Raw genomic sequence first — 18,088 nt, 5'->3', positions numbered from 1 at the left:
GGGGGGGGGGCTTTGAGAATGCATTTAAAGCTACAGTTGTTTTCTTTCTCTGCTCCCCCCGCCCCGCCGCCCGCCTCAAGCCTACCCAGGAAGGGGAACACTGGCTGGGGAAAGGAAGACTGATCGGGGAGGCATCCTCAGCTGCCCTGCTGGGAGTCACACAATATGTGTGAAAGAGACGCATGTGGCTCCCAAGCCACGGTTTGGCCACCCCTGCTCTAGCATTTGGGGAAAAAACTCTATGGAGTTTTTAACCCAAATATAGTTTTAACTCAAATGCTAGAACATCCCACGTGCGGCAAGCCCAGTGCAATGGCATCACCTCCACTGATGTTATCGTGCCGGGCACACCACACACAACAGTGCTCTTTAGGGAGGGGCTCCCCCAGCCGACCAGCTGGCTATCGGTGGACTGGGGGCCCCGCCCCATCAGGGGATAGCAACCCTAGAGAGTAGTTAAAATGTGGGATTCGCTGCCAGAGGATGTAGTGATGGCCACAGAAATAAACAGCTTTAAAAGGGGATTAGATAGATTCATGGAGGATAAGTCCATCAGTGGTTACTAGCAATGGTGACTTAGGGGAACTTCCACATTCAGAGGCACTAAGGCTCTGAATCCCAGAACCAGGAGGCAACATCAGGGAAAGGCCTTAACCTCTATGCTCTCTTGCTGGCCATCCAGAGGAGCTGGTTGGTCACTGTGTGAGACAAAATGCTGGACTAGATAGACTATTGGTCTCATCCAGCAGTGCTCTTATATTCTTATGTTCCCTTAAATCAAAACGGACAGACTACTGATGCTTAATGTCATAAAAGTCACCAAATCTCATCTCATATACTGCTTTGGTATTCCAACCTTATTACAGTTTGTATTGTATATCTCATGCTGCTCCTATTGCATTGCTAAATTTTGTAATCTGCCTTGAGTCTGAGAGGAAGATAGAATATAAATAAATAAAATAAAACAAAACAAATTCCTGGAGAAAGCTGACATGAACTGGAAGCTTCTGGTTTGAGATGCCTTCTAACACATGGAATTCACTGCCACAGGAAGTGGTGGCGGCTACAAGCATGGACGGCTTCAAAAGGGAATTAGATAAGCATATGGAGCAGAGGTCCATCAGTGGCTATTAGCCACAAGGTATAGATAGGGACTCTGGGGCAAGTGATGCTCTGTGTTCTTGGTGCTTGGGGGGGTCAACAGTGGGAGGGCTTCTAATGTCCTGGCCCGACTGGTGGACCTCCTGATGGCACTGGTATTTCTGGCCACTGTGTGATACAGAGTATTGGACTGGATGGGCTTTCGGCCTGATCTAACATTGGCGTCTCTTATGTTCTTATGTTCTTATTCTTAAATCTCTGCCGAATTATTGGGAGTTAATTGAAATTCAGCTAGAATGTATAAAGCAGATTAGGAATAGTGCCATCAAATTCAAGAGGATGCTAGTATATCAGAAAGTTATAAAAGGCAAAAAAAAAAAGACCTTCCTTTCAAAAGTAGAAATCTTCCCAATAGAGGAACAGGCACTGTCAAAATGAGTATAAGCTGATGAAAAGGCAGATGAAACAAGGGTTTGAGGAGCAAATCGCTAAACAGATTAAGACAATAAATTCTTTACATGCATCTGAAGCAGGCAACCAATCAGAAAAGGGTTTGAGCCATTAGACAGCAAGTGAGTGAAAGGATTACTGAAAGAGCGTAGGAAGATTGCAGAGAAACTGAATGATTTTTTTCTGTTAATATTCACTGTGAAAGATGTTGGCTACATAACCATGCCAGAACAGCTATGGAATGTGTCTGAATGTAACAGAAGAGGAAGAATGAAATAATAACACTCCCTTCTCCCTCCCCAGTATCAGTCCACATGGGTCCTGACTTTGGGAATAAATTTTCCTGGGGTTGGAGCAAAGATCTGTGATACTGCATCTGCAGATTGTGGGATCCAACCTTACACTTAATTCTGTCCCCCCTCCCCAAATCAATAACTCACTGGCCTATATCTTGTCCCTAAGCTTAGCAAAATTTGAAGCCTCCAGAGTAAGGAGTTTTCATCCAACTGAAGTGAAGAAAGAGCTCTTTAAGTTAAAGGAAGGTTTCAAACTCTGCTGAGCCAAGGGATACGATATAGACCACTGGATTTGGGTTTCAGGAACATTTATATAAAAAAGAAATATATCTGAGGAATTTTATTTCCCCCCTCGAATTACATTTCTATGTATGATGCATATTGCAGAATTGTGGTATTAATCTGGCCAAAGGACTGGCACAGAAGAATAAACTTGCATTTAATTAATCTTGATGCAAGTTTTAAAATGAGAGAAATTACATTTGTCTTATTTGTACTGTATTAGATTAATAATGCATGGAAAGTGAGATTGATAGAAATTATAGATAATATGTTAAATGCTTTAATTATCTAGGAGCAGAAATAATGTAGCATTACAACTTTAGAAATATAAAACATTACACACGTTTATGTTGGGGGGGGAATAAAGAAAAATTGGTTATGCAATGTGTCTCAAGTTACATTTATGACTGTCCCAGTACTCACATAGTTGATTACAATTCCTATATTATGTGACAAGAAAATATAACCATTAGAAGTAATCAATTGAAGTGACTCATGGGGCCTACACATTTTAATTCAGTGCAACAAATAAAAATTACAGCCTTTAAGCAATTCAACACTTCTTTCCATATTAAATTAATGAAGAACTGTGTAAATTAAAGTAACAATCACATTCAAAACTATTTGAAATATCGATAATTCATGCAAGAAGAACAAACAATAAAACAGAATGCCATGCATGGCTGCTCTGTGGAAGTTACAACTATGAAATAATGGTGTGCCTGAGCTGCATTGCCTCAGTCACTTGAGATGGAAAGACCACAATACCTCTTGTTTTCTGGCCTATGCTGGCTCTTTCATTTTAGAAACCAGTCATTTATTTGGAAAATTTTATGCTGTCACTCCTGAGAAGCTGTCAGTGCTCATCTGTAGACCTTTACAGAACCAGCAGGTTAAGAAATGCTTTCTTTCCATCAGCCTACTAAGGTCTTTCTAAGAATCCACAGACTACAACAAAAGTAATATTACTTTTGTAGTTGAAACTCCATAAGCACCAGAGATACAGAGGACTCTCATGTGAGTTCACAAAAAACTCTATGCCTGTCTTTATTCGAACATTTTAAAATATTAGTGCCATACAATCCTAAACACAATTAGACCCTTCAGAGTCCAATATCAATTAACTTCAATAAATTTCAAACAATGTAACTTTATTTAGGATTGGAATGTTAAGTATGGATCTCTTTCTTGAAATGCAGGTGTGTTTTTAGAACTTCCAGGTTTGGTATGCAGAAAATGCACAGCATCATGGTCAAACTTGATGCAGGAGACTGATTTGTGGAACTGTTGGAACATGGAAGGGATGCCTAAGGGAGGTATAAGAGTAATACTAGAAACAAAAGGGGAAGAAACAAGGAATTTTACAGTGAAGAACAGGAAGGGATGAACATGCAGAGTTTACTGTGCCACAAAGTATAGGCAGGGCTTCCAAGAGCCATCAGGGGCCCCCAGACAAAGATTCCATCTGCCCCCCATATGACCCTGATCCAAACAAAATATTGTAAGAAAACAAATAACTTAGCTGGCTGTTACCATGTATCTATAATAATAAAAGGATCCACATGTCCATTTGTCCATCCATTTGTGGCAGGCAATAACTCAGAAAATAAAACTAGGAATCTCAAAATTGGCCAACAGGATGATCATGGGAGTTCCAGGGCCAAAAATGAAGGGAACTGCAAAATCCTAGCCCAGGTTATCTCCAGAAATCCCATGCTATTTTCAATTGAAGCTAAGCTTGTATAGTAGTTAATCAGACTAGGATCTGGGAAAGCCAGGTTCGAATCCCCATTTGTGCCATACAAGCTCACTGGGTGACCTTGGGCCAGTTATACCCTCTCCCCCTAACCTGTTTCACAGGGTTGTTCTGAGGATAAAGCAGAGGAGAGGAGAACGATGTAAGCTGCTTTGGTCTCCCTTGGGGAGAAAAACAGGATATAAATAAAGTAAATAAATATGTTCTAACTTGTTACCTTGTTATCTGTTCTCTTGCAAGTAAATGAATAAGTTCTAATACCATTTGTTACCACTAGGCTTGCCAAATCCCCCTGGGGGGCGGGGAAAACCCCGCTCCGGAGGCCCGTTCCTCGCTGCTGGTGGGTCGGGCCCCGGGGGGAACCCCCCCCAAAGCACGGGATGTGCCCGGCGTCAGCACGTCACCCGGAAGTGACGCAACGCAGCCACGCCGGGCCTGCCAGGGGCAGGGCCGCGGTCATCCGAGGGAAAACTCTATGTTTTTCCATCGGATGACCGCGGCCCCGCCCCCGGCACGCCCGCATCACTTCTGGGTGATGTGTTCGTGGTGCGCACGCTCCCGGAGCAATCCGGGAGTCCCCCACTGCGGCTTAAGGTAGGACTTGGCAACCCTAGTTACCACCAAAGCAGATTAGCATTCATTATCGTGCATGTTAAGAGTGGGGAACCATCCTTTTACTTCTTTGCTAGATTATAGATTATGGGGGAAACTCCCCCCTTGTTCATAATACTAACACAGGTTTGCTGCTATATTACTGTTAAATACATTTAAAGTTACCAACCAGGATGAATGAGAAGGAATTGAGACCATGACTAAAAATGGAGAGGGGGGACAGAAATTAGAAGTGGGGAATAGAGGAAGAGCAGGTCAGGAAAGGAAGAGAGCAAAATGAGAGAAGAACAAAGTGTGGGAAACAGACATTAAGGAATAGACAGTGAACTGTTTAAAAAATTGCTACCATGCACTAACAAGGCTGCCCCTTTGCAAGATCTAGTACAAAAACACAACACTGAGGCTGTAGCACTGTGTAAAGAAATGCAAATGGTTCTGTAAAGTCCTAAAGATAGTCTTATTGAAAATTTATAGTATAAACAGCTAACATCTAATAAAAAAATAAAGGTTCCCTTGCTCGAAAGCCAGTCGAGTCCGACTCTAGGGTTGTGGTGCTCATCTCCATTTCAAAGCTGAAGAGCCAGCGCTGTCCGAAGACGTTTCCGTGGTCATGTGGCCGGCATGACTAAAGTCCAAGGCGCACGGAACGCTGTTATCTTCCCGCCGAAGTGGTACCTATTTATCTACTTGCAATTTCTTGCTTTCGAACTGCTAGGTTGACAGGAGCTGGAACTAGAGACGGGAGCTCACCCCGTCATGCGGCATCCCGGGTCTCGAACTGCTGAACTACCGACCTTCCACAGCCTGCAGTTCAGCGTCTTAACCACTTGAGCCACCGCAGCTCCTGAACATCTAATACATACATACAAATTCAATATGGTCCACACAGGACTCCTTAGATAAATACCAACTTCCAAAAACTGTTAGCTGAGATATTAGCTGTTTATACTACAAATTTTCAATAAGACTATCTTTAGGAGTTTACAGATCCATTTGTATTTCTTTACACAGTGCTACAGCCTCAATATTGTGTTTTTGTACTAAAACTTGCTTTCACTGTGTTGCCATTATATTTATACAACCTTTGCAAGATCTGGCTGTGCAAGAGATGGGTGAAACTAAAGAAAGAGGGAAACTGTGGACATTGATAGGAGGTTACATCCTGGCATTGACGGTACTGTGTTCTGGCTGGTCTTGCCTTTCTCCAGCACTGGCTTGGCTAATGGGTTTAATATGATCTGATCAGCAAACGGTTTCCCTCCGCTTCATGGTAAACTTTGCTAAAAGACCCAACTCTGGCTGGTCTTGCCTTTCTCCAGCACTGGCTTGGCTAATGGGTTTAATATGATCTGATCAGCAAACGGTTTCCCTCCGCTTCATGGTAAACTTTGCTAAAAGGCCCAACCAGCAGACTGAGTGCTATTTACTGTGCTCTGCGTACCCTTCACCCCTAGTAGCTATAGTCAGAACTGTATTCGGGGAAAAATTAAATGTGTTTGGTGAATATAGTGTGGTGCTGGCTTCAGGGGCCCTCCAACTGACTTGTGTCCCCCAAATTTTGTCCCTCCATTTCCCCCACCATTGCAGGCCCTAAACATAGGTGGTTCAGATTGAACAGGCTGGTGCAAATAAGGTGGATATTTCTTTGATTGTTTTGCAGCACATGATGGAAAGAGTGAAGATACTAAATAGTCTTACATTTAAACTATTTCATCATATAAAAATAGATTGGTTTGTTCCATAAATGTTGCAACTTAGTATTTATCAAACAGTATCATGATAAAATGCAGGTTATCAAGCAAGTAATCATCTTAAAAGTTTATCTTCACACAGTGAAACACCTTTTTGAAATGGGATACCGTAAACATATTAACTGTGTTTTATATATTAAGGTTGCCATATTTCAGTTTCAATCCTACATATAAAACCTACCTATATCATAAGCAAGGAAATCAGAAGAGAAACACTTTGCACCATTACTCAGAGACGTATCATTATGAGTGTTTCCACCAAAAATCAGCATAGCTCCACTGATTAAGACAGCTGAATGAAGGTACCTTGCAAAACCACTCTCTTTCAAAATTGTCCTATTAAAAATAAGAAATACATATGACTGTACAGTGTCTATTTTTAAAGAAAATGTAAAATACCAAACTAACAAATACATACAAAATCATTCCCAGAAACAGGAAACAACTGCTGAATTGTGAGAGACAAGCTATATATCCAACATTTTCTTAAAACTTTCATTTGGCTCCTTGTTCTCCTGTTCGGAGATCTCATTGGAGTCCTGTGAGAAACAGCACACAGGGCTATTTCTTTTGTAAATCAATGGGCAACCAGCCCACCCACATCCGAACAGCATAATTTCATGAAACTGCTGAACTCCAGGAATAGGTGAATACCATCTGCTTACCAAACCCTGAACTTTGGCAGTCTAGCACTATTGAACAACTAACAAGACTAGATGAGCAGGTAGCTGCTTATTTAGCCCTCAATCTCTGCGATAAATGTAGCAGGGAGCAGTTTTACCTCTCCCTCTTCACAGAGTAAGGAAAAGTATGAGAAGAAGGAAAATACATGCCTCATAGTATGCATCCCTGTAACCTAATGTCCATCACAATTCCAGGATATTTGAAACAGTTAGGAAATCTATCCCTTTCCCAGTTTAAAGTGGTCTCTGGGATGCAATTGATTAGGATCAGAAGAAGTTATTTTCTTATAAACCTAATTTAATCCACACCTTCCTGAGCAAGGCTCTTCAGGTTTCAAAGTCTATACAGCCCTTTAAAGCATACAGCATCTTTAGTGTCTGAAGAAGACAGTTTGACTCTTGAAAGTATGTACCCTGAAAACCTTGTTGGTCTCTAAGGTGCTACTAGACTTGAATCTCAGCATCCTATACTGTCGGTGATGCACAGAGACCACAAAGACAAGAGAACTCATTACTATATACTCGTATGTCTGCCTCAGCCACATCCTAGGGCCCCCCGAGTAACTGCACCTATGTGTGATATTCCTCTTCTATCTTGTATTACTTCTCTGGCTGTAGAGAAACAGCACAGCTGTTGGCTATTATTGCATAGCACATGGGGCAGGGCTAACGTCTAATGCCAGAAAACAAGAACATGGTACCCTCCTTCTTTAAAAGGGGGCACCCTGTGCCAATCTCATACTATACTGTCACAGCATAAAGTACTCAAAAATTTCACAAAAACATTCAGTGCAAATCGCATAATATATCAAATTGCATAATATATTGTGTAATATAACATGATAGAAAAGTTAATATAAAATAGAATGCGAATATTTCATAGCACTGTTCACTTAAACCATTTCATAATCATTTTCAGGTTTTATTAAATACAAAATAGCTGCCCATATGGCAACTATTAAAAAGTGAAAGGAAGACCTTCTTACCATGTCCGACTGTTAACTTCATATTTATAAAGATCATCAACCAAACCATATTTATTACCAGGCAATGCTTTGTATCCACCATGAACATAAATAGATTTTGTTGTATCATCATAGATGCTAGTATGGCCATATCCACCTTGTACAATTGCCCCTTTTGTTTCTGGCACAAGCCAAGAATGTGATCCTTAAAAAAAAAAAAAAGACAGAAATGGAAAGAAATGAAATAAAATTTTACTATCACTGCACAAATAATTTTTCTTCTAATAAATAATAATTTTAACACAATTATGAAATCACTATATCTCAGCCTAACCTACTTTGCAGTGGTATTGTGGAGATACAAGTGGTGGGAGAATGACATATGCCACCTACAGCTCCTCCAAAGAAGGGGAATATAAAGAAACAAACACCTTTCATATTTCAGACTATTTCAATTCAATCATCTTCAGATTTTTCTGTGTACCTTCAGGTCATGTAAATTCATATCAATATACACTTATGGGAAGTGGAGATCAATATTAACCATTTCCCTAGTAGTTAAAGCATCATTTCTTCTCCTCAGCACATATAATTACTAGTTATTGGAAATTCTCTGAATGAAAGACCAGCAACAGTTATGGAAGAAATCACAGGGGCCCGGTCCACCTCCAACATTAACAGTCCTCCTTGGTGGGAAATTGCTGGTGCCCAGAGGGATATGGTCTTACAGAACCTTATATGTTGTTTACACATACTTGTTTAGTAATCATTCCACATTTGCAGATAAGTGCTTATAATGATGGCTCAGAAATATGAAGCACATTGTACTAAGTGAGGCTAAGTCTACATTGTCTACAGAACTGCTATGATTGACGGTGGTTCTCCAGAATCTCTGAGAGTGAAAAGTCTTTCCCAGCACCAGCTGCCTCAGCCATTTAAGTGGCAATGTCAGGAACTGAACTGGGAACTTCTCCATGTTGAACACGTTTTGCAAAATCATGCAGAACTACAAAACCATTGCCCCTATGTAAATAAAAATGTTCTTATTTCTAGCTCATATTTAAGCTATATAACATTAACATTCCAAACATTCCAAAAAAGCTCTCTTCCACCACTTTTTAGAAAGCCAATTTAACTGTAGACATCCTGTCATGACAGTTATTTAAAAGGAGCAGGGATTTTGAACCTCTGATTGTCTTCTTAGCTTCTTCTAGCCCTAATAATGACAAAAAGGTTACCAGAATCCCTGAGTCCCCTTATAATGCAATTTCTATCTCTTTAGGGAAAAGATAAACATTTCATAGAACCTAGCAATATAAACACTGCAAACATGAATGAAACCATTGTGCTGTTGATTTTCTGATCTCTGTTTTTGTTTGTTTGTTGCTCAAACAGCATGTAGTATTTCTGCTGTGGGTTTTTTTGGTTTTTTGGGGGGGTTGTAAGGGATCATATGTATTGCTCTTTGGTACAATGGGGAAAAAGCTCATCTATGGATAAACTTATGCGGAGAGAAGAGCTCATAAAGACACCTCTTAAGAAGGCCTTTTCCATCAGTGTTGCTGCTGCTTGAACTTTGGGAACTGAAAATAGTAGCTAAAAGCTAGACTAGAGAAGTGTATTTTTGTAGTCTCTTATGGTTTCAGGCAGTACCTTAAATGTTAATTTACTCAGCAAAACTATAAGAGAGAAGGAGGGATTTTTTTAAAAAACCAATATATTGCTTATTCAAATATTGTGCTAAAAAGTTCAAGATTTTGTAGGTTCAAAATCATGGAAAGCTATGAAAAACTGACCCTCATACTTTGACTTTGCTGAACGGCAATTTGAGAGGCATTATTAAACTCAAGCTCCCTTGCTCAACATCCTAATGATAATAATTATAACTGGTCAGAAAAACGCCCAGTCAATTGCTTTTTAGACAGATGTCTGGACTGATATTTTTCTATTACTGTTCAGAAGTATAAGTAAAAGTGGACACCTGTAATAAGGCCGTAAGTTATGAGGTAATGTAGAGTCCTTGATTTAAAAATCGTGCTTGACACATCATGGAGTCAATAAGGAATCAGAGAGACCTGCATACAAATCCATACCCTGCCACAAATCTCATTAAGTATCTCTCAGCCTAACCTACTGCACAGGATTGTTGTAAGGATTTTAAAAATTCAAAGCGAAACTGTCGCCCAGAGCTCCCTGAAGGAAGAGTGGGATAAAAATCAAATCAGTAAATAAATGCTCTCAGTCTTCTTTGTTCTATTAGAAATACATAGACTCAAAACTCTCAACTCTGGCTGTTTACACAAAAAAGATTTCCCCGTCCCACAATTTTTTGTTTGTTTGAGAGATCGTGCAACATTTTTCTTTCTATATTAGCCATTCAGCAAACAAAAACAAGGCAAAACATTCAACCAGCCTGAGACTGATTCATAGTAGCTCAAATTCAGTTTCTTGTCTAAATCCAGCAATGAAACATACAGCTGTAGACAAATTCAGGTGGGTAGCCATGTTGGTCTGAAGCAGCAGAACAAAGTTTGAATCCGATGAGGTATAAGTTTTTGTGTGAATAAAACTTTGTTGGTCTTAAAGGTGTCACTGGACTTAAGCAGTATACAAGGTTGTTTAAAAATGTATTTAGAGTAACTTTCAGATCCAACAAAAATAGGGATCTACTTATTTGCCTAGCCTTCAGTAAAGCTGAATCTGCTATAATTTGTGTCTTAATGGTCAAGTTATACTTCTTGTCAAAGGTTTTGACGGTTTTCCAAAAGCTCTACAAACCCACAACAGTGTCTCAAAATGCTTAACCAAAGCACTACTGTTAAGATAATTAGTTCTGTCAAACACTAAAGGCAAAGAAAAGGTTATGTGCTGCCCCACTCCTAATTATCCTTGTCAAATAGTATTATGCATTTCATATCCAGTACTCCTCCTGTCATTTCCAGAAGACTAATACAGTCTAAAGAGTGGTTAAATGCTTGCATTCATTAAACAAAATTATAAGCATATTTGACTCATTTTAGCATGACAGAAGTGAAATTTTACAATTCAAAACTTTAGGTAAATAGTTCATTTTCACCCAAACCTTGATACAAAGTTTTGCCTGAGTTAAAATATTCATCAGTTAGCTCAAAGTACAGGGACAGCATGACTAAATGTACCAAACCCATGAAAAGTCCAGTGGAAAATCCAGCTAGCAAATACACTAGAAGAAGAAGCCAAATTAAAATGGGCAGGAAGAACATGCTGCAAGAACACAGCAATACCAACCACTCTGAGCAACATTAATTTTAATTGTACTTGGAAAGTATTCCAGAAATTGCTGCTTCACCTTCAATCAGAACAGTACACAGGGCTGCAAAAATATCTAAAGACAATACAAAATAACATTACAATCTAAAAGCACCCCTATAATAAAAAATAAATAGCAGCATGAAAGTAATATAAACTACCGTATTTTTCGGACCATAAGACGCACTTTTTCTTCGAAAAAAAGTGGGAGGAAAAGTGAGTGCGTCTTATGGACCGAAGGCGGCGCTGCCCCCCCCCCGCCACGTCTTTTCAGGAACTGGAATGACAGCCCCAGGGTTCAGAATATTTTTTCCCCTGTTTTCCTTCTCTAAAAACTAGGTGCGTCTTATGGTCAGGTGCGTCTTATGGTCCGAAAAATACGGTAGATTAAGAAACAGTTAAATGCATACAGTGCTAAAAGTAATACATGGGAGCGATATTGTTACTGTAAAGCATACTCATACTGTAACATACATTTAAAGGCTATTAAAAAGCAATCCTAAACAGAGTTAACCCTTCTAACCCTAATAATTTCAACAAACCTTGAAGGGTGGAACTCTGTTTAGGACTGCAGTTATTCCCTTATCATTTCCAATCTGAAAAAGGCAAATTCACATAAATCATTTGGCAGAGATCTTGAGGCCACTACACTTCCAACCTTCAGTGGGGTTCAGTTGACCGTTGCTGACTCAATCAAGAGCTTTGGGGTTATACTGGATCCAACATTACTGCTGGAGAAGCATGTTTAGGGAGGGGCCGTGGCTTTGTGCTTGGCATGCAGACGGTCCCAGGCTCAATCCCTAGCATCTCCAGTTTTAAAAAAAGAGGTAGTAGGTGACGTGAAAGACTTCTGCCTGAGACCATGGAGAGCTGTTGCCAGTCTGAGTAGACAATATTGACTTTGATGGACTGATGCTCTGATTCAGTATAAGGCAGCTTCATGTGTTCATGTGTTACAGCAACTGCAAACAAAAAAAAACCCATTTCTAACAGTTTAGCTCAGAAGACTACCTTGACTTAGCCAATCTGGCCACTTGGATCCATGCCACAGTAACATCCAGACTAGACTATAGTGATGGTCTCCCCTCAGTCTATTCGGAGACTCCAGATGGAGCAGAATGCCGTAGCTCTGTTATTATCAGCAGCTAAGTGGAGCATGCATACTTGCCCCATTCTGCAGTCACTCCCCTGGCTGCCTGTCAGTTATTGGGTTCAATGCAAGGTATTGGGTATCACATCCAAAGCCCTTCATGGCCTTGGACCATCATATCTGTGGGACCATCTCTCCCTCATGCTCCATTATGACTGCTTCACTCATCTAAGCAGCTTTCTCTGCAGGTGCCACCCTGCAAACGGGAAAGATTAAGAACTATCCATATATTGCCTTCTCTGTTGTGGTGCCCTCCTTACAGAATGCTTTGCCTGATAAGGACAGGAAGATTCCCAGTCTCCTAGCATTTCACAAACCATGCAAAACTCAATTATTATTCCAGAGGGCATTTTTATGAAGGTAAAGGGGCTTTATTATAATTGAGTAATTCAGGAAGAATAGTTTAATAGCATTTTATAAACACATAAACTCATATACCATTTTTCTTATCATTTGTTATTGTTTTATCGTCTAATATAAATATTACCTAAACATAAAATTTAATCTTCCATTAAATGCCTTTAATATGAAATAATGCTTTTAAATGAATTCCCTTACCCAATCTTGATCAGTTACATATACAGGGAGATCCCCTAAACCAGTCTGATTTATACAGTTTTACTTTTTTAATTTTTTTGTTAATATCATCTAAAAAGGCTTCTGAACATTTTCCATTAATCTACCCTTTAGTATATTTAATAGAGATTAAAGGTTTATGGGTATATAAAAACAAATGCAAATGTGGGCACCCTTAATCAATTACCCATACATAATGCTTCCGGTTTATGGCGACACGTTGGCGGATGCCTCTCCCGGACCTCCCGGGGATGTGATCTGTACACCAGTGGAAAGGGGGGGACGGGTTGCTCCCCCCCCGAGCCTTGGCAAAAGGCTCCTAGCCATGGGGCTTTTGAAGGGTGGTCTCTTCGCCAGTGCAATGCTGGGGAATTGAGGTGCTCCTCCGCCCCAACAGTCCTGCCGCTGAGTGTCCGTATGGATCTAGAGCCGCTGACCGGGACAAGCGTTGGAGATCGAGCATTTTGAATGTATGCCAAACGAGGTTGTATGACCAACAATGAACTGTGAGTTGGGTTAAAGCGAAACGAGAATTTTTTAAAAAAGCTACCCCCCTGGGAATGGCGAAAAAAGCGAGAGGGGGAGGGGCCCCTCCCATACACATGAACCAAAGAAATACTAAGGGGGGGAGCAGAAGAAAAAGGCAGTGAAATCTGTTTTGAGAGACTTACCAGAGCGTGGATAAGCATATGGGCATATTTCAGAAACTTTAGCAAGTTTTTATAAAAGTAAACAATCCATAAAGATGGCGGGGAAGAGGGCAGAGAAAGATAAACCAGCAAAAGCGAAACCAGCCAGGATCATGATCCCTCGACCGGAAGAGACCACTGAGCTTTCCAAAATGTTGGCAGAGTCCTTGCGCCCTCTACTGGACCAGATGACTAACATAGAACAACAGCTGGCAAATCTAAACCAGAATCTGGCAACTCAGCAGCTCCAACTGACTGAGACTTTAAAAATAACGGAGCAAACGGCTGAGAAGGTGAAGAAAATGGACGCCGACGCCAAAAAAGTCAAGAAAAAGGTGCAAAAGCTGGAAAAGAAACAAGCCTTGGAAGAATCACAACTTTTACAGCTGCAAATGGAGAAAGCAAATTTGGTTCTACAGTTTCAAGGGGTCCCAGAATCAAAAGGTGAGAATCTAAAGCAACTCCTAAGTGAAGCATTAGCCCCAGTTACAGACTTGAAAGTGGAATATCTTGCAAGCGAAATGGATGTGGTCTGGGGAAATAGTGACAAGGTTCTGAAAGCAATATGTAAGGGATTCTATCCTGAAAGCAACAACAGGAACACCCTTGAAAATCGGGGACAACACCATCAGGATTCTAAAAGACATTCCATTTGAAATAAGACAAAAGAGAAAGAAATATAAAGATCTAATCCTTTTTCTCCAAACATTGTTTACAGATGGTTAATTTCAGAAGACGTCATTTTCAAAATACAAGATAAAAAAGAAAAGATTGACTCGGTTTCCAAAGCACGTGAGTTCCTGAGAGTCCAGCTGGGAAAGCGAGCCGGGGTCGAGAAGGAAGAAGATGACAGCAAATCCAGTGGCCAATTGGACTCAGTGTCTTCCGACGAGGACTCTCTCTCTGATAAGGGGGTGGCTGCCCCCAAGCGTACATATAAATTGAGGATTAGAAAAGATAAGACAAAATGAAGGCTAAAGGACTCTGAATTGTGCCTTTAAACTTTAGTTTTATTGGGGGGTGCTCTGGAGACTCTCTTAAATGGTTAAGACATTGGATAAAAAGACAAAAAACATAGCATAGCCGACTATGTTCAAAGTAATGCTAGCATTTTAAGATTAACATTTATATAAGCTGTTGTTATGATCTCCTATACTTGGAATTTTAGTTAGTTGTGGGATTTTTTTCCTTTCTCCCTAGATGAAGTTACCCCTCCTTAATTTTTCATTGTAGTTTGTAGTCTATTAAAAATGCAATAAAAAATCCCCTCTGGAGGGCCAAAAAAAAATATTACCCATACATAAAATTACCCTAGGGTGCGTGTACATAGACTTAAGTATTCCCTAACCACTCTTAATCAGTTTTCACATACAACAAAAAAGGTCCCTAACCCAGTCTTATTTATACGGCTTGATTCTTTTCTTCTTTTTCATGCTTCTTCTCTTCAGTAAGGTCTTGATTCTGTGATGCTTGCTTTTATAAGTAGAAAGGCCTTCCTTTAAAACTCGCCATCTGTATTCAAGTCTGGTAGTAGTTAAAGATTCCATAACATCTGTTTTGTCTTCTTTCTGTGATATTTTTCCCTTTACAGTTTTAAGGATTTCAGCAATTGTTTGTGTTTTAATAACTCTTTTGTACTCTTCTGTATACATTTTGCTTCTCTTTTTTTTTGGTGTATCAATCCTTCTGTAGGGTGCATCAGCTTGCTTGTAGTCTTGATCTATATCTTGGCAAGTTAAATGCTAGGTCTTTGTCTTGCTTGTAGCTTGTGTTGGTATGGTTACCTTTTGTCTTGTATTAAGTCAAAAGTCTCTTTAACTTCCAGATTGATTGTGTCAACAATTATGCATTTAAGCTCCTCCCAGGAAAACTGTGTCAAGTTAACATCAGCTAAGCTGTCCATACATATCTCATCTGGCACTTTTTAATACATGCCCTGTACAGTCATTTTGATGCAATAACAGTGGCCCCAGTTCAGCCTAGCAAACCCAGAATCTCTGCGGTTATTTTTCAATAGTCCCTACATATTTACAAGATAGTAGCTGCCGTAGACATATTAACAACCAAAAATCTTTCAACATACATCAGGTGTTTTACAGTTATACAATGGAGACTAAACACAGTGAGCTTTTATAATTTCAAGAATGAGACTGGAGTTATGGGAAACTGTTACAAAATAAGCAATTCAATTCTAAATGTCCCTCTTTCTTTCTTTTTCTTTTTTCTTTTTCCACAGAAAGGGTTATAGTCCTTTTGGTGAAGTATATTATCTATTGAAATTGTGGAGTCATTTTTCTTTTACGGATTTATACATAAATCCAATGAGTCAGTTAAATCTAAAAGAGGCAGGGAAGGGATTTAATAGTTGGAGTTGAAAGAATACCAGGGTCTCGAGGTTTATTCAAATTTATATTCCAGGCAGAAGTATTAAGAGCTCAAACAAGGATCTTCATGTCCTCTTTGCCCCGAAGCGTGTTTGCGCAGCTTTTCTTTAGTCACTCGCTCTAGTCGCTTAGAAGAGGAAGGGGGGGATTCCATGTCTCCTTCCTTTGTCCTTTTAAAGATTTAAAGGGGCTTAACCAAAAAGTCATTGAGTTCTTCAGTGTTGCTTTTTACAAGTACTCATAGTGAAGATCTTCATCTGTGTTATGGATGAGGCTCAAAATAACTCTCTTTTCGGGGAGTTCACAGCTGGTGCAATCATGGCTGCCATGACTGTGCTGCTTTGTTCCTTGCTTCTGGGACGATCCAGGGCTTCCGCCTGCGTGCTGCCACGAGCGGGCCCCCCGAATCAAGTCCCGTGCACCGGACTTCCCTCCAGGAGGTTCAGTGGAGCTCGGGATCCCCCGAAAACTCCTCTAAAAGGAATGAAGAGCCAGCAGTCTCCGGGAGCAAAGCCCGGTGCCAACCATGCTGCTGCGCTGCAGCCCTGCCTCCATAAATTAAATAAATAAATCTCAGTGAGAAAGGCAGACTATAACAAATTAAATAAATGAATCAGTGTCTGGTAATGACCTAGTAGATTCACTAGCACTTTAAGTTGACTTCTTATCTGTAATGAATGACTGGTCTTGTGAATACTGAAATACCGTAGCTTACATCCCAGAACTCTATGGTTCTTATATTAGAATATCTTCAGAATATCTACCTAGATTGGAAATAGTTTGGGTATGCACTGTCTCATAATTCTTTGTCACAGTTGTTCCCTCACTCAAAACATGTTCTACTCATAGAAGACTCTAGTTTAGAAAAGGTTCTGGCAGCCAGCTCCCTGGTCCTGGCTTTTTCTGGCACAATTTCACTGCAAATCCATTTCTACAGTACCTCCTCTTCAAGCTTTGGAGTGGACACAGCCCAGCTCATGTTTTGTCTTTATCTGTAGTATCTCACAATTTATTTCTGCTTTCTAAAAACAGAACCCCGCTTTAGCTAAGATAACAAGCATGTGGGTGGCATGGGAACTTATAGGAGAAGACCAGTGTCCATAGAGGGAGGATACCATAGCCTAATGATACTCTGTGGTGCACAGAGAGTCCCATTTGCAATTACCATCAAACCAAAAGATCCATTAGGGAGGCTTGCAGCTTACCCATTCCTCCAGAAGTGGCTGTTTCAAGGTAGAAATCACTTGCCAATCCCAAGTCCCAACAGGCCACTTTCCTGATACATGGGGCAGGTGCCACAGTGGGGAACAGTGTTCAGAAGATCCACATGACCCCTGAAACACTGATTGTCTATGTCATAGCCCTTCTTGAACTTTTCCTCCAGGTGGGCTCACATCTAGTTTTAAATTCTGGAATAAGTGGAAAACCCAAAACTGTCAGGGCAGCTTTTGTAAAGGAGAACTGGCAGATGGGTGTCAGCTAGGCCTTTTTCGAGCCCTGGCTGCCATGGGAGTGGGGGAGACTCTGGAATGTTAAGTTTCTTTTCTGCTGTGTCTTCTCAGTTTCAATTATGACCTTCAGTGCCTGGTATAGTATTTCTCTTGGGAAAAGTAACCCATTACTTTGGCGGGCTTCTACCTGGCCTCTGATTGGCCCTGGGCTATCAGGGGGTCTCCTTGAACAATGTATAACTGTTAGCTTTGCACGTTTATTGTTAGTTCTAACACAACATGGTTAAGATATCTGCATACTCTCATATTCTCAATAAACTTTACTTCTTTGAATGAAAGCTGTTGGGAACTGATTGCTGCAGGAGTCTAACAATGGGTACAGGATTGAGTGTCCCACTCCTATCTCTTCCATTCAAGTGTCCTGAGCCTCTGCATGAGCACTGTAAGGGAAAGACAGATTTAGGAATCCTACACTTCTCTTATATCATTTAATTCTGCCTTCAGAGTCAACAACACATGATTTCCAGGCAAGTAAGTAAGTTAGGTAGTTAGGTAGGTAGGTAGGTAGTTATAGTATGACATTGTGTGTAGAATACCCAGGAGATCCTAAGATTGTCTGGCAGTCTAAAGTTCTTGCTCTTTTTGTGTTGTGCA

General features: G+C 40.4%; 1 protein-coding gene across 1 annotated transcript in view; it reads right to left on the bottom strand.

Moving 5' to 3' along the window:
- Window positions 1–18,088, bottom strand: part of LOC107120373 (attractin-like protein 1) — a 910,146-nt gene that overhangs the window by 747,063 nt on the left and 144,995 nt on the right. The window contains 2 exon segments of the mRNA XM_015423059.1: window positions 6,430–6,584; window positions 7,918–8,101. Coding sequence (XP_015278545.1) covers window positions 6,430–6,584; window positions 7,918–8,101 — 339 coding nt within the window.

The sequence above is a fragment of the Gekko japonicus genome, unplaced genomic scaffold (assembly GCF_001447785.1).
Source record: "Gekko japonicus isolate JY-2015 unplaced genomic scaffold, Gekko_japonicus_V1.1 scaffold288, whole genome shotgun sequence".
Classification (NCBI taxonomy): domain Eukaryota; kingdom Metazoa; phylum Chordata; class Lepidosauria; order Squamata; family Gekkonidae; genus Gekko; species Gekko japonicus.
The sequence above is the reverse complement of the archived record's forward strand: the minus strand, read 5'-3'. Positions and strand labels throughout refer to the sequence as shown.